This window comes from Gadus morhua, chromosome 9 (assembly GCF_902167405.1).
Source record: "Gadus morhua chromosome 9, gadMor3.0, whole genome shotgun sequence".
NCBI lineage: Eukaryota > Metazoa > Chordata > Actinopteri > Gadiformes > Gadidae > Gadus > Gadus morhua.
In genome coordinates, this window is record NC_044056.1 from 390,001 (window position 1) to 411,485 (window position 21,485).

Here is a 21,485-nt window from a genome sequence, read left to right on the forward strand (position 1 = left end):
GAGAGCGAGAGAATGAGAGAATGAGAGAGAGAATGAGAGAGAGAGAGAATGAGAGAGAGAGAGAGAGAGAGAGAGAGAGAGAGAGAGAGAGAGAGAGAGAGAGAGAGAGAGAGAGAGAGAGAGAGAGAGTGAGAGACAGGCATAAAGAGAGACAGAGAGAGAGTAAGAGACAGAGACATAGACAGAGTCAGAGAGAGAGAGAGAGCGAGAGAGAGAGCGAGAGAGAGAGCGAGGGAGAGAGAGAGAGAGAAAGAGACAGAGACAGAGTCAGAGAGAGAGAGCGAGAGAGCGAGAGAGATAGAGCGAGCGAGAGAGCGAGAGAGTGAGCGAGAGAGAGATAGAGAGAGGGAGAGAGAGAGGGAGAGAGAGCGAGAGAGCGAGAGAAAGAGAGAGAGAGAGATGGAGAGAGAGAGGGAGAGAGAGAGGGAGAGAGACTCACAGGGCATCAGGGCAGAACTCTGGCTGAAGCAGCCTTCTGCCTTGCATCAGGTACACCGTGATGTCGAACGAGTTCACGTCGGAGTAGGGCGGGGCTCCACGGGTCATGAGTTCCCATAGCAACACACCAAACGACCACTGTTTGGAAACAAAGAAAAAATCGCTAGATTAACCAAAAAAGATAAGTGATATGGGATAAAAAAAATGTGTGTGTTGCAACGTTGCACTCGTGTGTCCCATGTTATTGGCGTGCAAACGTGTTTGTACGTATACGCCATGGTGTGTGTGTTGCCATGTGTGTTGGCGTGTGGGTCCTCCTCACCACGTCAGACTTGGTGGTGAACTTGTGTGTCTGCAGGCTCTCCAGAGCCATCCATTTCACGGGTAGCTTCACCGCGTTTTTATTGTGGACGCTGTAGTATTCCTTATCATAGACGTCACGCGCCAGACCGAAGTCTGCCACTTTGACTACGAAGCTCTCATCCAGCCTGGAAACACACACACGCACACGCACACACACACACACACACACACACACACACACACACACACACACACACAAAGAAACAGGTTTAGCCAAAGGATAATGACTGCTCTACCCTTTAGTCCGTCCTCTCCTAAGTGGGTCCCCCTGGCTGACCGCTAATCAACCCTTTTGATGGATGTCTCTGGTTCACTCACATGCAGTTTCGGGCGGCCAGGTCGCGGTGGACAAACTTCTGGCTGGCCAGATACTCCATACCGCGAGCCACCTGCAGCCCGAAGCCCATCAGGTCCTTCACCGTCGGGTTCTGGTAGAAACACAACCACCGTCAGAACCACCGTACGAATCAGGCTGGGCCAATCGGCAGGCTGGAGCGCAGACACACTGGAGATGATGAGCTTGGAGTGCCATCTTTTTGTAGATATTAGGTGCATATGTATATGTTGAGGTGTGTGTGTCTTTGCACCTTGTATGTGTGTAGTCGTGTGTGAGGATCTTGGTTTCCAGTGAGTTTCAGGTAACAAAGTGGTACAGACCGCTGAGCCACCAGACCACCTTCCTTATGGAGCGCACACACACGTGTGTGTGTGTGTGTGTGTGTGTGTGTGTGTGTGTGTGTATTTGTATTGTAATTAGAGCTGTCAGTTAAACGCGTTATAAACGGCGTTAACGCAAACCAAATTTAACGGCGTTAAAAATTTTATCGCGCGATTAACGTAATTATTTTATTAAAAAAAAAAAAAAAAATTTTTTTTTTTGGCTCAAAACAAAGAAGCAGTAGCCTGACTGCTATGTTCAAATAACATTTGTTCAAAGCAGTTGTTTATTTGCACTATAAGCTCTTTTTTTGTATCGTCCTGTTTTGATCAGTATATGCCAATGTTGTTATCAATAGAAAATCATTTGCACAAGGCAAGCCGATGCACTTCATCATGTTGATTTTGAGAATTAAAATGAGAAGAATTATGGGACAAAAAAATCAAGGGATATTTAGCATAGAAAAATAATTTGCGATTAATCGCGATTAATGATAGTTAACTATGACATTAATGCGATTAATCACGATTAAATATTTTAATCGCTTGACAGCTCTAATTGTAATGTATTTTTCTTGGGAATTAATGCAACTCAGATTAAGTTATGTTCTTCTAAAGCTATCTGTTCCTAACTCTTCATATGAAACTAATGTTCAGCAAGAACAGAACGACGTTGCCCTGATAGGAAGATCTGGTAGCCAAACAAACCCGTGACCCAAACAGAGTCCCCGTGTAGACACTACACGCGTGTACTGTCTCTACAGGCGTGTGGTGTGTAGTGTGTGGTGTCTCTACAGGCGTGTAGTGTGAAGTGTGTGTGTGTCTCTACACGCGTGTGGTGTCTCTACAGACGTGTGGTGTCTCTACAGGCGTGTGGTGTCTCTACAGGCGTGTGGTGTCTCTACAGGCGTGTAGTGTCTCTACACGCGTGTGGTGTCTCTTACGTGTCCCTCGTCGCGGATGAAGTTGCGCAGGTCTCCGTGCTTCATGTAGGGCAGGACCACCAGGGGGGACCCCTCGGGGGGCAGGCAGATGCCCAGCAGGGAGAGCACGTTGGGGTGGCTGAAGTCCTTCATGATGATCCCCTCCTTCAGGAACTGAGAGACCTCCTCCAGGTCGGTGATGCCTGGAGGGGGAGGAGGGGGGAGGGGGAGGAGGGGGGAGGAGGAGAGGGGAAGGAGGAGAGGGGAGGAGGAGAGGGTAGAGGGGAGGAGGAGAGGGGGAGGAGCAGAGGGGAGAGGGGGAGGAGAGGAGGAGGAGGGGGAGAGGGGAGAGGGGGAGGAGGAGAGGGGAGTGGGGGAGGAGAGGGGAGAGAGGAGAGAGGAGAGAGGAGGAGGAGAGGGGGAGGAGCAGAGGGGAGAGGGGGAGGAGGAGAGGGGAGTGGGGGAGGAGAGGGGAGAGAGGAGAGAGGAGGAGGAGAGGGGGAGGAGCAGAGGGGAGAGGGGGAGGAGAGGAGGAGGAGGGGGAGAGGGGAGAGGGGGAGGAGGAGAGGGGAGTGGGGGAGGAGAGGGGAGAGAGGAGAGAGGAGAGAGGAGGGGGGGTGGAAGATGAGGAGAAAGAGGAGGAAGGGGATGAAAGGAATAACAGAGATTAGAGAGAGACATCTTCAACCAACAATGCCCATTGTTACACCTGACATAGCGCTCTTATAATTTAAACTGTCAGGATAACGTTGGTAAAACAAAGTTTTCCCTGAGGTGTGTTTGTCCTATGATGACATCACTGGGAAAAGGGTCGATAATAGCCTACAGTAGATACGGAGTAACCTTGTAGCTCGTTAACCATTCATTTAAAAAACAAGAACCCACTAATCGAGAGGGAGCCAAGTGAATCAAATAGTAGTCCACTCATTAGCCAGAGAGCCTTTTGTTCCAGCAGGATTAATAGGCTCAACAAAGAGCGGCGGGTGAGTGTGTGAGTGGGGGAGGGCGCAGTGGACCAGGTGAAGTCAAGAGTGAGATCATCTGTGAGGAGGAGATCAATTTAATGTCTCCAGCGCAGGGAGTCTCCTTGGGCGGGAGCGGTCATCCTCCCAGCCCAGAGCCGGAGTACCGAAGCTGCTGATACAGCCAGTGTTCCAGTAGCCCCCACCCCCACCACCACCACCGCCGAGCAACCTGCAGCGGATTCCCATTAACCAATCCCATCTCAGCGCGTGGTGTCATGGTACTTTAGCCTCGCTGAGAGGCCGTAATGTGGTTAGAGGCTGGTGCTCTGATCAGCCCCCCCCCCCCCCAGGGCGGGGCTCTGATCAGCCCCCCCCCCAGGGCGGGAGACCAGAGACGCTCTCCAACAAACGCTCTCAGTTTGAGCAGCGCAATGTTTTGATGTACCGACAGAGACCGTTTATCATCAAGGGGGGAACCGATTGAACCTGCACGGCGGGCCTCCGTCTCGTCTCCCCATGGATATATATATCTATATATTATATAGATATATATTATATAGATATATTAGAGCTGTCAAGCGATTAAAATATTTAATCGTGATTAATCGCATTAATGTCATAGTTAACTCACGATTAATCGCAAATTATTTTTCTATGCTAAATATCCCTTGATTTTTTTGTCCCATAATTCTTCTCATTTTAATTCTCTTATCAACATGGTGAAGTACATCCGCTTGCCTTGTGCAAATGATTTTTTATTGATAACAACATTGGCATATACTGATCAAAACAGGACGATACAAAAAAAGAGCCCATAGTGCAATTAAACGACTGCTTTGAACAAATGTAATTTGAACATAGCAGTCAGGCTACTGCTTCTTTGTTTTGAGCCAAAGAATTTTTTTATTTATTTTTTTTAAATACAATAATTGCGTTAATCGCGCGATAAAAAATTTAACGCCGTTAAATTTGGTTTGCGTTAACGCCGTTAATAACGCGTTTAACTGACAGCTCTAATATATATATATCTGTAGGAATATGAATGCTATATTATGACATCTCTGCTTATCATCTCTAGTGCAGAAGCCCCAGGAAGGCGTGCTCCTCCTCTGTGTCTTTGTGTTCGGTGTTGAATCTCCCCTTGGGTGAGGTTAAGAGCAAACCATCCAGCGGCTGACGAACCCCACAGCGAAGGCCCCCCCTCTGGGGGAATCACTGAGCCCAATAAGAGGTCCAACCCCCAGGGGAAGGGCGCCTCCTGGGACTGTTTGGAGGGTAGGGGGTCGCTGATGGTAGGTACTGCTCGCCTTTTTATGCCTTTCTATCATTTGGGCATTAATCTCCCAGCTCCCAGAGTGTGACAGCTGATATGATTAGGGAGGACCCTGATGGCATCCACGCCCCCGAAGCTCATCCATCATCATCAGCATCATCATCATCATCATCAGCATCATCATCATCACCATCATCATCATCTCAGGCTGCTAGAACGCGCTCAGAGTCGCCGCTGGTCCTGTGAGATCACATCAGAGCCCTGAGATCTAAGATAGACGTATAGCGGCCGAGATCACCGTCTGCACGGATCTGGACCAAGTGCAGTTTGGATTTTATGTGTTTCTGTCGGGCATTTGTGCAAGCGTGTGTCTGTGTCTCTGTCTGTGTCTGTGTGTGTGACTGTGTGTGTGTGTCTGTGTGTGTGTCTCTGTGTGTGTGTGTGTGTCTCTGTGTGTGTGTGTGTGTGTGTGTGTGTGTGTGTGTGTGTGTGTGTGTGTGTGTCTGTGTCTGTGTCTGTGTGTGTCTGTGTGTGTCTGTGTCTGTGTGTGTGTGTCTGTGTCTGTGTGTCTGTGTGTGTGTCTGTGTGTGTGCCTCTGTCTGTGTGTGTGTGTGTGTGTGTGTGTGTGTGTGTGTGTGTGTGTGTGTGTGTGTGTGTGTGTGTGTTAGTGTGTGAACGTGTGCATGACTGCGGGTATGTGTCAGTTTGTGTATGCGTGTGTGTGAACGTGTGCATGACCCATGTGTGCGTGCATGCATGTGTTTGTGGGCTTAAGGGCTTCTCCTCACTGGTGAGTTGTGTGTTTTTACTTACGGTTCAAGGACTTGACCGCGCAGTGCTGCTTCTGACCGTCGGCCTCCAGCAGCGTCCCGTGGAACACACAGCCGAAGTGTCCTGGAGGAGACAGCGGGCAACACTCATCAGTTAGAGGAGGACACACAGGACAACACTCATCAGTTAGAGGACACACAGGACAACACTCATCAGTTAGAGGACACACAGGACAACACTCATCAGTTAGAGGAGGACACAGGACAACACTCATTAGTTAGAGGAGGACACAGGACAACACTCATCAGTTAGAGGAGGACACACAGGACAACACTCATCAGTTAGAGGAGGACACAGGACAACACTCATCAGTTAGAGGACACACAGGACAACACTCATCAGTTAGAGGAGGACACAGGACAACACTCATCAGTTAGAGGAGGACACAGGACAACACTCATCAGTTAGAGGAGGACACACAGGACAACACTCATCAGTTAGAGGAGGACACAGGACAACACTCATCAGTTAGAGGAGGACACACAGGACAACACTCATCAGTTAGAGGAGGACACACAGGACAACACTCATCAGTTAGAGGAGGACACACAGGACAACACTCATCAGTTAGAGGAGGACACACAGGACAACACTCATCAGTTAGAGGAGGACACACAGGACAACACTCATCAGTTAGAGGAGGACACACAGGACAACACTCATCAGTTAGAGGAGGACACACAGGACAACACTCATCAGTTAGAGGAGGACACAGGACAACACTCATCAGTTAGAGGACACACAGGAAAACACTCATCAGTTAGAGGAGGACACACAGGACAACACTCATCAGTTAGAGGAGGACACAGGACAACACTCATCAGTTAGAGGACACACAGGACAACACTCATCAGTTAGAGGAGGACACAGGACAACACTCATCAGTTAGAGGAGGACACACAGGACAACACTCATCAGTTAGAGGAGGACACAGGACAACACTCATCAGTTAGGGGACACACAGGACAACACTCATCAGTTAGAGGAGGACACAGGACAACACTCATCAGTTAGAGGAGGACACAGGACAACACTCATCAGTTAGAGGAGGACACAGGACAACACTCATCAGTTAGAAGAGGACACAGGACAACACTCATCAGTTAGAGGAGGACACACAGGACAACACTCATCAGTTAGAGGAGGACACACAGGACAACACTCATCAGTTAGAGGAGGACACAGGACAACACTCATCAGTTAGAGGAGGACACAGGACAACACTCATCAGTTAGAGGACACACAGGACAACACTCATCAGTTAGAGGAGGACACACAGGACAACACTCATCAGTTAGAGGAGGACACACAGGACAACACTCATCAGTTAGAGGAGGACACACAGGACAACACTCATCAGTTAGAGGAGGACACACAGGACAACACTCATCAGTTAGAGGAGGACACACAGGACAACACTCATCAGTTAGAGGAGGACACACAGGACAACACTCATCAGTTAGAGGAGGACACAGGACAACACTCATCAGTTAGAGGACACACAGGAAAACACTCATCAGTTAGAGGAGGACACACAGGACAACACTCATCAGTTAGAGGAGGACACAGGACAACACTCATCAGTTAGAGGACACACAGGACAACACTCATCAGTTAGAGGAGGACACAGGACAACACTCATCAGTTAGAGGAGGACACACAGGACAACACTCATCAGTTAGAGGAGGACACAGGACAACACTCATCAGTTAGGGGACACACAGGACAACACTCATCAGTTAGAGGAGGACACAGGACAACACTCATCAGTTAGAGGAGGACACAGGACAACACTCATCAGTTAGAGGAGGACACAGGACAACACTCATCAGTTAGAAGAGGACACAGGACAACACTCATCAGTTAGAGGAGGACACACAGGACAACACTCATCAGTTAGAGGAGGACACACAGGACAACACTCATCAGTTAGAGGAGGACACAGGACAACACTCATCAGTTAGAGGAGGACACAGGACAACACTCATCAGTTAGAGGACACACAGGACAACACTCATCAGTTAGAGGACACACAGGACAACACTCATCAGTTAGAGGAGGACACACAGGACAACACTCATCAGTTAGAGGAGGACACAGGACAACACTCATCAGTGGGAGGAGGACACACAGGACAACACTCATCAGTTAGAGGAGGACACATAGGACAACACTCATCAGTTAGAGGAGGACACACAGGACAACACTCATCAGTTAGAGGAGGACACACAGGACAACACTCATCAGTTAGAGGAGGACACAGGACAACACTCATCAGTTAGAGGAGGACACAGGACAACACTCATCAGTTAGAGGAGGACACACAGGACAACACTCATCAGTTAGAGGACACACAGGAAAACACTCATCAGTTAGAGGAGGACACAGGACAACACTCATCAGTTAGAGGAGGACACAGGACAACACTTATCAGTTAGAGGAGGACACACAGGACAACACTCATCAGTTAGAGGACACACAGGACAACACTCATCAGTTAGAGGAGGACACAGGACAACACTCATCAGTTAGAGGAGGACACACAGGACAACACTCCATTACAGATTTGATTCGATTATAGTTATTGTTCCTTCTAGTTGGGTTTCTGAACAAAAACAACGAGCCAGAACTAGTTACAAATTAAAACAATGAGTGTTTCATGTTTTCATGCGGGGATAATGGGCGCCTTGTGGCACCGACCATGCGCCGGGTAGGGTCTATTATTCACAGGTTCCCTCCACACTGCATCCCCGCCACAGGAAACCCAACACCGCTGTTTATTCATTAATACCAACCGAGCAAATACGCCGCAGCCCCGGAATGACTGCGTCTTCTTCTATTAAATTAGAACTACTCATAAAGCCTGCCGGACTCGCCCCAGACACAAGGGGGGTGGGAGGGGGGCGAGGGATTAAACTTGCACGCCGTTCTCCCATCGCCGTCTTTGCAGATGGCTGAGGGTGTCCCGTTACCACTCGGCCCAACAATGGAGTCAGAGATTACCAGCCGCCAACCATCGCCCCACCCAACCTGTCATAATCCTGCCCAGAGAGTCGGGCTCTGGAAGAGGAGGAGGGCGTGGAGCCGGGGGATGAGGTGGTGGTGGTGGTGGAGGTGGTGGTGGTGGGGGTGGTGGTGGAGGTGGTGGTGGAGGTGGTGGGGGTGGTGGTGGTGGGGGTGGTGGTGGTGGGGGTGGTGGTGGGGGTGGTGGTGGAGGTGGTGGTGGAGGTGGTGGTGGTGGAGGTGGGGGTTATGGTGGTGGTGGAGGTGGTGGTGGTGGAGGTGGTGGTGGTGGTGGTGGAGGTGGTGGTGGTGGAGGTGGTGGTGGTGGAGGTGGTGGGGGTGGTGGTGGTGGGGGTGGTGGTGGAGGTGGTGGTGGTGGAGGTGGGGGTTATGGTGGTGGTGGAGGTGGTGGTGGTGGTGGTGGTGGTGGTGGTGGTGGTGGTGGAGGTGGTGGTGGTGGTGGAGGTGGTGGTGGTGGAGGTGGGGGTTATGGTGGTGGTGGAGTTGGGTGGGGAAGGGGGAGTGGTTTTAGTGAGCTATCCCAGAGTGGGTCTCCAGTAGGTCTCTGGGTTTGCCGCTCTACCTCGTGGGCTGTGTGAATTTGATCCCGGGCCCGTTAGCGTACGGTAAAGTGGTCGGCACAGTGCAGCCGTTAGCGTCGGTGTGTCAGATTGTGTGGCGGATAATGGAGCGGTTAACCGCAGCCAGGTGAACCTATGACCATGTATAGGTTTACACAGGAAGTCTTTGTAGCTTCTTTAACACTTTGCTGCAATTATTTTTTACCGCCAACATGAGTCGTTAAAAGATAAGAAGGCGGGATTAGACGTGTTTCCGTGGGCCGTTGGGAGCAGTGGGTTTGGGTCAGTGCAGACCACTGCGACTACTGGGACTTAAGATCATACTCAAACATATCATACACATATCGTCTGATATGTTTGGTAGGTTTGTAGTCATGCAGGTTTTTGTGTACATATTCTATAAATAGGGTTTATGTGTAGACATTATATATATATATCTATATATATATTTAAGCAATAGATCACGCCAGGCTGTGGTATGTGCTCATTATACCACTGTTAAGGGGCGTTGTCCGGCCCCGACGCGCAGCGTGAGTGTGAGGGCCCCTGTGGGGGGGCCCCTGTGTGGGGGCCCCTGTGTGGGGGCCCCTGTGGGGGGGCCCCTGTGTGGCGGCCCCTGTGTGGGGCCCCTGTGGGGGGGCCCCTGTGTGGCGGCCCCTGTGTGGGGGCCCCTGTGTGGCGGCCCCTGTGTGGGGGCCCTGTGGGGGGGCCCCTGTGTGGCGGCCCCTGTGGGGGGGCCCCTGTGGGGGGGGCCCCTGTGTGGGGGCCCCTGTGTGGCGGCCCTGTATGGGGGCCCCTGTGTGGGGGCCCCTGTGTGGGGGCCCCTGTGTGGGGGCCCTGTGGGGGGGGCCCTGTGTGGGGGCCCCTGTGTGGGGGCCCCTGTGTGGGGGCCCCTGTGTAGCGGCGCTGAGCCTCACCCCTGCCGATGACCTGCTGGAGCAGCAGCCGGTCCCGGGCGATCACCACGTGCTGCACCTCCTGCAGCAGCTGGGGGTGCAGGCGCGACGGGTCGATGTGCACGGGGGCCACCAGCAGGGGGGCCACCAGCTCCCCGTCGGCCCCCATCCTCAGGCCCGCTCCCAGGGCCCCCAGCCTGGGGGACAGCAGCTCCCGGTTGGCCCCGTAGATGGGCGGCGGGGCTCCGCGACACGCCTCGGGTCTCTCCATGCCCTGGTCTGGGGGAGACATCAGGGGTCACAGGTCAAAGGTCGCACTGTGTGTGGACACACATCAGAGAGGGAGAGGGAGAGGGAGAGGGAGAGAGAGAGAGAGAGAGGGAGAGAGGGAGAGGGAGAGGGAGAGGGAGAGGGAGAGAGGGAGGGGGAGAGGGAGAGGGAGAGGGAGAGGGAGAGGGAGAGAGAGGGAGAGAGGGAGGGGGAGGGGGAGGGGGAGAGGGAGAGGGAGAGGGAGAGAGAACGATAGGAGGAGATGGAGCATGTAGGATGTAGGATGTAGGATGTGGTAGGTTGTAGGACGCCACACAGGATGGAAGTAGGTCTTAAGGTACGGCCACACTGAACGCGTTACGCGTGCAACCGCTTGATCATTGTGTGTCAAAACAATGGTTCACCGCGCCTACGCAGCTGGATGAGCCCGCCCAAAACTTAGTTATTTTCCCCGCTAATTTTCTTTTGCTCCACAAACATGGCTGAGATCACCACCATCGCTGCGCTGTGTTTGATGTGGGAGTTCGAGGAGAGCAGGAAACCCAAACGCCGTCGTGTTTGGGTGCAAGACATCCTCCGTAGGCGCTCACAGCTGGGTGAGTTTCACCACCTCCTCCAGGGACTCTGCCTGGATGACGGCCGGTTCCAGACGTATTTTCGGTTGCCTGGGATCATGTTTGATGACCTGCTGACCCGGGTTGGTGCCAGGATCTCCCGTCAGGACACCAAGTACAGGTGCTCCACATCAGCTGCGGAGAGCCTGTCCTCCGTCTCTCTGCCAGTGACGTCGGGTCAAGCTCAACGCTGATTGGCTATCGTGGCTAAGCGTCACGCGTAGGAGCGTAGAAAGTTACATTTTTTGAACTCTGCGCGGAGGTGTGTTGGCCGCGTTATTTAGGTGCGGAAAACACGTCTAACGCGCCTAACGCGCTGCTAAAGCGCGTGTAACGCATCGACGCGGCTAAACCGGTGGTTCCCTCTGCAACAATGCCGATGTTCTACGGCTCTAAGGCGCGTAACGCGCTCAGTGTGGCCGTGCCTCCAGGCTCTGCGTAGGATCAGGCTGCTGGCTGCAGAGCTCATCATCTTCTGCACTGCCCTTACTCTGCAGCCTCTCGATGCAAACATCAGGAACTCAGAGCAGTCCGATCCATCCCCTCCGACCAGCCGAACCACCCCACCCCACCCCACCACCACCACCACCTAATGCTTTCGGGGGGGGGGGCCCAGGTGTCACCTCCAGGACGGCCCAGGTGTCACCTTGCGTGCGGCGTCGGCAGAAGCTATTTGGCGGCTGAAGCTAAGAGCGAAAAACACCGCCTGGAGGTCCAGTGAGAGTGGAGGCAGTGGGAAGGGAATGACGAGGGAAAGAGAGCAGAGGAAGGTGTAGGGGGGGTCGGTGGGGGGGTCTGTTGACGTACCCTCCAGCAGGGTGGCCCGGTAGTCCACAGACTCATGGGACACCAGCTCGTTAGTGGGGCTGACGCTGCGGGCGTTGGCCAGCCTGTCCAGGTGCTGGATGTTTGTTCCCATATCATACCACACCTCAGAGTGATCTGCACAGCACAGAGAGAGAGAGAGAGAGAGAGAGAGAGAGAGAGAGAGAGAGAGAGAGAGAGAGAGAGAGAGAGAGAGAGAGAGAGCGAGAGAGAGAGAGAGAGAGAGAGAGAGAGAGAGGGAGAGGGAGAGGGAGAGAGAGAGAGAGAGAGAGAGAGAGAGAGAGGGGGAGGGAGAGGGAGAGGGAGAGAGAGAGAGGGAGAGAGAGATAGAGAGAGAGAGAGAGAGAGAGAGAGAGAGAGAGAGAGAGAGAGAGAGAGAGGGAGAGAGACAGAGACAGAGAGAGAGAGAGGGGGAGGGAGAGGGGGAGAGGGAGAGGGAGAGGGAGAGAGAGAGAGAGAGGGAGAGAGGGAGAGAGAGAGAGAGAGAGAGAGAGAGAGAGGGGGGGGGGGGAGGGAGAGAGGGGGGGGGGGAGAGAGAGAGAGAGAGAGAGAGAGAGAGAGAGAGAGAGAGAGAGAGCGAGACAGAGACAGAGAGAGAGAGAGAGAGAGAGAGAGAGAGAGAGAGAGAGAGAGAGAGAGAGAGAGAGAGAGCAGAGCACCAGAAAATAAGTGAGAGGCATTCAAAATGAATACTTAAAGTAGCGGAGCAGATCAGCAGGAGCTTAACGGTGCGACGAAGGGAAGAGATGAGGGAGGAGAGGGAGAGATGCTCAGTAGAGGAGAGAGAGAGAGAGAGAGAGAGAGAGGGCCCCACATTCGCTGCCTGAAGAAACACCAAACATCACAGTGAGAAACGGACGGGACATTCAGCTCCTCATTTGCCATGGAGGACGAAGAAGCACACGCATACACACACGCAACATAACATAACACAAAACATAACTTAACATGCATCCCCATCTGCACGCGCAAACACACCCGCAGACACGCACTGGGACAGCATTGTTCCTGTTCCTGTACCCTCCCACTCGACCACACTGAAACATTCACAGACATGTTCGGAGACACAATCATGTCCTGACACCCCGACTCTCACGTACAGGCTACAGCAGAAGCTCACGTACAGGCTACAGCAGCTGTCGAGCCAGATGGCCCGTGGGTCAGTCCGTCTGTCTGTCTGTCCACAGGGCTGACTCCCTGTCTCTGAATGACACTTCTGTCTGTCTGTCTGTGTTTGATTGTCTCCTGTCTCTCTGTCTCTACACGTGTCTCTCTCTCGCTCTCTGTTCTTATCAATACCTGTCGCGCTGTCTATCGGAGTGTCCATGCGTCTCTCTGTCTCCATCTACGTATCCGTCTGTCTGTCTCTCTTGTCTGCCTTCCTGTCTATACTTCTCTGTCTGTCTCTCTTGCCTGCCTTTCTGTCTCTCTTGTCTGCCAGTGTGTCCATGTCTCACACTCTGTCAATTTATCCGTCTGTCTTCCCTTAATCGGCCTGTGTCTATCCGTCTCCACCTTTCTCACTTTGTCCCCGTTTATCTGTCTGTCTGTCTGTCTGTCTCCCCGCTTGTGTGTCCACCCATCTCACCGACCCATCACAGAGCTGTCTGTCTGTCTGTGTGTGAGCCCTCTCAGAGCTGTCTGTCTGTCCGTGTGTCAGCCCTCTCAGAGCTGTCTGTCTGTCTGTGTGTCTGTGTGTGAGCCCTCTCAGAGCTGTCTGTCTGTCTGTGTGAGCCCTCTGTCTGTCTGTGTGTGTGTGAGCCCTCTCAGAGCTGTCTGTCTGTGTGTGTGTGTGAGCCCTCTCAGAGCTGTCTGTCTGTCTGTGTGAGCCCTCTCAGAGCTGTCTGTCTGTCTGTGTGTGTGTGAGCCCTCTCAGAGCTGTCTGTCTGTCTGTGTGTGAGCCCTCTCAGAGCTGTCTGTCTGTCTGTGTGTGTGTGAGCCCTCTCAGAGCTGTCTGTCTGTCAGTGTGTGAGCCCTCTCAGAGCTGTCTGTCTGTCTGTGTGTGTGTGAGCCCTCTCAGAGCTGTCTGTCTGTCTGTGTGTGAGCCCTCTCAGAGCTGTCTGTCTGTCTGTGTGTGAGCCCTCTCAGAGCTGTCTGTCTGTGTGTGTGTGTGTGAGCCCTCTCAGAGCTGTCTGTCTGTCTGTGCGTGAGCCCTCTCAGAGCTGTCTGTCTGTCTGTGTGTGAGCCCTCTCAGAGCCGTCTGTGTCTGAGCCCTCTCAGAGCTGTCTGTCTGTCTGTGTGTGAGCCCTCTCAGAGCTGTCTGTCTGTCTGTGTGTGAGCCCTCTCAGAGCTGTCTGTCTGTCTGTGTGTGAGCCCTCTCAGAGCTGTCTGTCTGTGTGTGAGCCCTCCCAGAGCTGTCTGTCTGTCTGTGTGTAGGCCCTCTCAGAGCTGTCTGTCTGGCTGTGTGTGAGCCCTCTCAGAGCTGTCTGTCTGTCTGTGTGTAGGCCCTCTCAGAGCTGTCTATGTGTGAGCCCTCTCTGAGCTGTCTGTCTGTCTGTCTGTGTGTGAGCCCTCTCAGAGCTGTCTGTCTGTGTGTGAGCCCTCTCAGAGCTGTCTGTCTGTCTGTGTGTAGGCCTCTCAGAGCTGTCTGTGTGTGAGCCCTCTCGGAGCTGTCTGTCTGTGTGTGAGCCCTCTCGGAGCTGTCTGTCTGCGCCCCTGTCTTACCGTCCACGTGCTTCCTCCTCCTCCACAGCAGCAGTGAGGCCAGCAGCAGCAGCAGCAGCCCGCTGGCCCCCACTCCGCCCACCAGCAGGCTGCTGAAGCTCTGCTCCTCGGCCAGGGTCACCACGCCCAACGTCCGGACGCTGTCCGCCTGCCGCCACTGGGCCCACACACACACACACACACACACACACACACACACACACACACACACACACACACACACACACACACACACACACACACACACACACACACACACACACACACACACACACACAGGGGAGAGAGAGGGGGTCACCTTGGGCTCGGTGCATTTACGTGTGTGGTGGGGACGTGTCTTTGTTTGTGTCTGTTTTTATGTGTATGTGCGTGTGGGGTTTTGTGTTTGGCTCTGAGTGTGTGTGTGTGTGTGTGCGTGTGTGCGTGTGCGCGTGCGTGCGTGTGTGTGTGTGTGCGCGTGCATGCCAGGGTGCGTATGTGTGTGTCCTATTTAGTAACAGCCTCTCTGTGGTGAGGGGTTACTGCATGACCTTCTCCTCCTACCAGGAGAAGCGATGGAGAGCCACAACACTCAGAGGGTCTGCCCCCCGTCCCGTCCCCCCAGAACCTCTGCTCTGCTCACAGCCTACTCCCATGATACCTCTAAAGACGTCCTCCCAGACAGGTCACTCTCAGCATCCGGAGGTCCCCTCCTCGCTGAGAGATGAGCCGCTTGGCATTTCACCTGAGCAGTTAGAAAGTCTGCCCAGGCCTCCATGAGACGCCAGGCGGACTAGGAATGACCTGCTGCTCTATGGAGCTCCGGCCCGGCCCTTCCCCGGGTGATGTATGCAGTGTGTGCAGGGCACGGTAAACATTACAGATTGAACTGGAAAATAGGAATCTTGTTTATCGTTTGTGATAATTAATGGAACACTTAGCCAAATGAAATTCAGGCAAATCCGTCTTCTGCACAAATGAAAATTGTGCAATGTCTGAATATGAATGAAAAGACAGACCAGCGTCTGTTCCCATAGTGACTCCTCTAATCTATACGCTGAACCTCTCATTATGTCAGTTGTACTGTGGTGTTTACACACACACACACACACACACACACACACACACACACACACACACACACACACACACACACACACACACACACACACACACACACACACACACACGATTCGCTACTGCTGCAGTGGAAGGGTATCCGTCTTCACTAGGGGCTAATAAAGCCCCCCTAATGCCTTAAGTCCACCATGAATCTCCTCAGAGGACAACATGATATGTTTTATTGGTGGGATCTCTCTCTCAGAGCTTCCACTGGTTATAACAATAAGTGTCCATGCTAAAAGAACAAACCTCGGCTCACAGTTACACCGTTTTATAGATGCAACGGAATGCGTCCAAAAAACCCACATAAAATAACCGATTCCATCATCTTCTTTTCATCTCTCCTTTGTCACATATGCAGTAAATCTGCACTGTGTGTGTGTGTGTGTGTGTGTGTGTGTGTGTGTGTGTGTGTGTGTGTGTGTGTGTGTGTGTGTGTGTGTGTGTGTGTGTGTGTGTGTGTGTGTGTGTGTGTGTGTACGCTTGAACTTATATGGATGCATGTATGTATGTATGTATGTATGTATGTATGTATGTATGTATGTATGTATGTATGTATGTATGTATGCATACATACATACATGCTTGCATGCATAAATGTTTGTATGAATGTCTGAATATTTGTCTGAATATATGTGTGTAGCTGTGTCTGTGTGTGTGTGTGTGTCTAGGTGTGTAGGTGTGTAGGTGTGTGTGCGTGTGTATGTGTAGGTGTGTAGGTGTGTATGTGTATGTGTACGTGTGTAGGTTTGTATGTGTGTGTGTGTGTGTATGTGTATGTGTAGGTGTGTAGGTGTGTATGTGTATGTGTACGTGTGTAGGTTTGTATGTGTGTGTGTGTGTGTGTATGTGTACGTGTAGGTGTGTAGGTGTGTGTGTAGGTGTGCGTGTGTGTGTGTGTGTGCGTGTCCCACCTCCACCTGCAGCTCCTTGGGCCGGGCGGGGCCCTGCAGCAGGCGGGGCACGGTGCACTCGGCCGTGTTGCCGACCACACTCAGACTCTCACAGCTGTGGTTGGACACCGTCAGCACCTGGCACTTCATGGCCTCTATGTCCATGTGGGAGCCCTGGGGGGGAGAGGGGGGGAGAGGGGGGGAGAGGGGGGGAGAGGAGGGGAGGCATGAGATCCACGCTGAGGGCGCAGCACCAGAGGGGGGGCTGATCGGATGAAGGAACGGCTAACTCAATAAGGCAGGCATGATGGGGAGGAGAGAGGGCTAGAGAGGGTAGAGGGAGAGAGGGAGAGAGAGGGTAGAGGGAGAGAGGGTCGAAATATAGAGGGAGACAGAGAGAGGGAGGGAGAGAGGGAGAGACAGAGAGACAGAGAGACAGAGAGAGAGAGAGAGAGAGAGAAGGTTGGAATAAGAAGTTTAAGTTACAGGGAGTTGCTTTGATGAAATGTTGAAACCATGTTGCACCCTTTCAAAATGCTTTCCTGATTTGTGTGTGTGTGTGTGTGTGTGTGTGTGTGTGTGTGTGTGTGTGTGTGTGTGTGTGTGTGTGTGTGTGTGTGCGTGCGTGTGTGTGTGTGAGAGTGTGTGAGAGTTTGTGTGGGTGGGGTTATCTGTCGTGTGAGTCTGAGTGTGCGTGGGAGTGTGCGGTTGTGTATGTGCCAATTTGCTAAGGAAGGGGAGGGAGAGAGAGAGAGAGAGAGAGAGAGAGAGATGGAGAGAGAGAGAGAGAGAGAGACACACAGAGCGAGTGATGGAGAAAGTGGTTGAATATTTGTGGCGACAGTGTAATTATCTGTGGTGTGCGTGAGTTAGTGAGTTAGTAAGTCCATGCATGTGGGTGAGTATGTGATTGTGTCAGAGACGTGCATGTGACTGTAGGACAGTGAATGTAACATTGTGTTACATTGTGTTCCACGTGAGTGTGTATTTATATGATAAGTGTGTGTCTGGGAATGTGTGATTAATTTAGTCAGTGAATGTGCTCGTCTAAGTTATTGTTGATCAGTTATTTTGTATGTAGTGTTTATAAATGTCTGTCAGTGTGTCTGTGTGTCAGTGTGTCTGTCTGTCAGTGTGTCCGTGTGTCAATGTGTGATTGTATGTGTGTGCCAGGCTACTTTATTATTTATTTATTTCACCAAGGTCTGTTTTTTCTCTCACACAGACACACACACACACACATACACAGACAGACAGACAGACAGACAGACAGACAGACAGACAGACAGACAGACAGACAGACAGACAGACAGACAGACAGACAGACAGACACACACAGACACACACACACATGTATGAGCATAGCAGGAGGCCATAAAGGGAATGATCCCATTCCTTGCGTGACAGCCAATTTGACACAGCGTAAGGCCTGCACCTGTTCACACACGCACACGCACACGCACACGCACTTACACACACCAGTATCGAATTTACCTCGATATTTCACTTATTAAACCCTAAAAAAAATATCATTAAAAACTAATCGAGCATGTGTTTTCTTTGTTACATGTTCTTTCGTTCATTTTTCTTTGTAACATACCTGTACACAGATACTACGGAAAACCAGGAAACTAATCTGATCTGACTATTATTAACTGCTGCCATCATTATCAGTGCTGAGCTTCTCACGGTGCTGGGACGAGGTGTGCAGTGATATGGACCCAGATCCATGACATAGACACGGCAACCATTTTGGACCAGAGCTGTCAATCAAAGCCAATTATGTCCTTTATCCATTGTTCCCTTAATCAGCAGCCATTTTGGGGCTAAAAGCTATCAGATGGCAATACAGTCGGTAATAGGAGACGCTGCCTTTATTGGGGGGGGGAGGGAATTCCGGGGGCCGAGTTATGAGCTGGTGTTAAATGCGAGCCGTGTTGGTCTGATGGGGGGGGCGCACCAAGGTTACAAACACGTCGGTTGGTCTGGGCTGGGAGGGGTGGGGCTGTGTGGGAGGGGTGGAGGAAGAGGAGGAGGAAGAGGAGGGGGGTTGGATGGGTGTCAGGACCAGGGTCAGGGATGTGGGAAAAAAAAAAAGAAAGAAAAGAGAAACGACTGGCGGATCCGGTGTGGAGCCGGCGGGAGCAGCTGCTGCTGGCCGTCCAGACGGGAGCCCGAGAAAACAACATCTCAAGGAGAAAGAAGAGAAACCAGAAATATCCTCTGGTTTCGCATTGTTTGGATCAAAATGCCCCGTTTTTTAATAAAGGCCAAGGGAGTGCCTCACGACAGCGAGCGTTAAAATGTCAAGAGCAGCAGAACAATGCGACGTGATGGAGAGAATAGGTGGAGGAGTAGAGAGAAGAGAGGGGGGGCGGGGGGGCGGGGGGGCGCTGGGAAGCAGAATCCACTTCCTGTTTTCCTTTCAGTATAGTTTCCTTCCCAATTTGTCACCAAGTGGTTGTGTGTGTGTGTGTGTGTGTGTGTGTGTGTGTGTGTGTGTGTGTGTGTGTGTGTGTGTGTGTGTGTGTGTGTGTGTGTGTGTGTGTGCGCACACTTAGTTAGTTTTTTTTGGGGTCAATATGCATGTGAACTTGTTTGGCTTCTTGTCCATTCATTTGAACATGCATGTGCTTAACGAGGATGATATATGTACACCAAGCATGACCAAAAGAAAAGCCTACAGTGTGTGTGCCAAAGCGTGGTCATGCACAATGTTGCGTCTGTGTGGGGGCGTGGCGTTGTGAATCAGCAGCCGTCTATATGTGACTACACGTGTAAACACACACATATTGGGCACGCAGGCATCCCTGTGTCCGCATGTGCCTGAACGTTTGTGTTCAGAGTTATGTACGTCTGTGCATGGAGGCATGTTATTTACATGTCAACTACTGCTCAAGCACACCCCATTGCAATACATCCAAAATGGTCCTACCCACGATCCACGCCATGTTAGAACGTACTACGAATCTGTTAAGAGACGCAAACTCATAGGTATGTTTACGTATACCGCAAATGGCGGTATCTTTTTATCCCTCTGTATACCAGAGACAGAATTCCAATGCACTTGTTGAAATGGCAATCAAGTTTAGAATAACTTATTGAATCGTCTCTTGACGTTGCTTTGGGTAGAAGTGCTGTTAAATAACTTGATGTGTACGTATAAACCTGTCACGGTGTGTATGGTTTATAATTAAGCTTATCTATGTGTAGTAGTAGTAGTAGTAGTAGTATTGCTAGTGTGCGTTTGCCCCCCCGCACTGCGTGACGTCGAGGACAACGCGCTGGCCTGGAGGTCAACGCGCTGGCCCGGAGGTCAACGCGCTGGCCCGGAGGTCAACGCGCTGGCCCGGAGGTCAACGCGCTGGCCCGGAGGTCAACGCGCTGGCCCGGAGGTCAACGCGCTGTCCCGGAGGTCAACGCGCTGGCCGCTCACCTTGAGCTCCACAACGCTCTTGTTGTCTTTGGAGGTGAGCTTGGGGTCCTGGAAGAGCGGGTCCTCCACGTAGATGAGGTCCACCTGAGGGGTCTGGAAGCCGTCCAGGATGAAGGCCACGCGGGTCACCGTGGGGGGCTGCAGGGCCAGCTTGGCCAGAGAGGGCGTGATGCACTGAATGGTGGTCCTGTTCTCCCCGTACACACAGCTGGAGACCTGGAGCACGCACACACACACGTGTAACGTAACAAACGCACACACACACACACACACACACACACACACACACACACACACACACACACACACACACACACACAGACACACACACACACACACACACACACACACACACACACACAGTGAGTGCTGAGCTGAGGTTATGCATCAGTAAAGTCAAAGCCATGCTCCCTAGAGTTGAAGATGAAGTACACTGAAGTCAAAGTATCTGCCTCATTAAGTTTGGAGTTCTCCACAAACACACAACAATCGTTTATTATCATTGACATTAGCTCCGAGGCAAGAGCCACTAATAGCTTTATTTTTGTCATTTGATGTGGAAACATGCACACATCGCTTGGTTGGTTCCCCACAAAGACTGAAGGTAGATGCCAATTGTACTCCAAGTGTTACTCAACACAGTTTTGACTGAGCCACACAAATTGGTCAATGGACTGCATTTATATAGCGTACTTTCTAGCGACTTAGGACCCTTCTAGTGAGAGTCTCACACACAACCGTACACACACCCACTCATTCACACCCTTCAAACAGGTCACCAGAAACAGCTTAGCTGCCTTGCACAAGAACATGCGATGAGATTGAACCAGCAACCTATTGAGTTGCAAGAATAACTCAGGACTCAAGCAAATGAGTCTGTCTTTATCCGCACATGTTAATATTAACAGAGTGTGAGGCGCTGCAGCCCGACGGCTCCTGGCTTCCCTCTTTGTGTCTGTTGAGTGCATTAAGCTGCTGGTGCAGGGCTGAGTGCGTGGTGTCCTGCTCCCTGATAGACCCCAGCACCGGCAGGTCAGCCTGGGAGCTGCTGATACTTCCTGGTCCCCACATTACGTGCCAACCGTGTCCCTGTAGAGCAGTAGCAGCCCGGTAGGACAATACACACACACACACACACACACACACACACACACACACACACACACACACACACACACACACACACACACACACACACACACACACACACATACCCATGCTTACACGCATAAACACACCCAGACACACACACACACACACACACACACACCCACGCTTACAAGTACTCCAACAAACTCACAAGCAAGCACATATACACACTCACACACAAGCACACACACACAGACACACACACACAAACACACACAAACATGCAAACACATGACCCCAACACAAGTCCAGTGGCTTGGAGCTGTCATCAGCCAGACCCGAGCCAATGACTCAACTCAAGTGGACTTAAAGGACTCCTAACACGCAGGCCTCACGGGAACCACAGGACGAAGACGCTGTGAATGAGTGGAAACCTCCGTCAGTACACTGAGGGGCACCATTGTTTGGCCCCCGCATGTACACATGAACATACTACTCGCTGAATGTATGTGTGTGTGTGTGTGTGTGTGTGTGTGTGTGTGTGTGTGTGTGTGTGTGTGTGTGTGTGTGTGTGTTGGCCAGCAGCTGTACATACAATCGCTCAGTGGTACGACGACAGCGCAGCGTGTGCTTTCTGACCACGACAGCGATGAGACATCCAGA

At 51.8% G+C, this 21,485-nt stretch overlaps 1 protein-coding gene across 1 annotated transcript in view; it reads right to left on the reverse strand.

Annotated features, from left to right (window-relative positions):
- Positions 1-21,485, reverse strand: part of met (MET proto-oncogene, receptor tyrosine kinase) — a 63,464-nt gene that overhangs the window by 3,072 nt on the left and 38,907 nt on the right. The window contains exons 11-20 of the mRNA XM_030365897.1: positions 19,734-19,949; positions 16,319-16,471; positions 14,304-14,460; positions 11,622-11,756; positions 9,952-10,209; positions 5,433-5,513; positions 2,403-2,584; positions 1,120-1,229; positions 761-926; positions 440-576 (exon numbers count right to left, since the gene is read on the reverse strand). Of these exons, the coding sequence (XP_030221757.1) occupies positions 440-576; positions 761-926; positions 1,120-1,229; positions 2,403-2,584; positions 5,433-5,513; positions 9,952-10,209; positions 11,622-11,756; positions 14,304-14,460; positions 16,319-16,471; positions 19,734-19,949 (1,595 nt within the window). The remainder of the gene's footprint in view (positions 1-439; positions 577-760; positions 927-1,119; positions 1,230-2,402; positions 2,585-5,432; positions 5,514-9,951; positions 10,210-11,621; positions 11,757-14,303; positions 14,461-16,318; positions 16,472-19,733; positions 19,950-21,485) is intronic.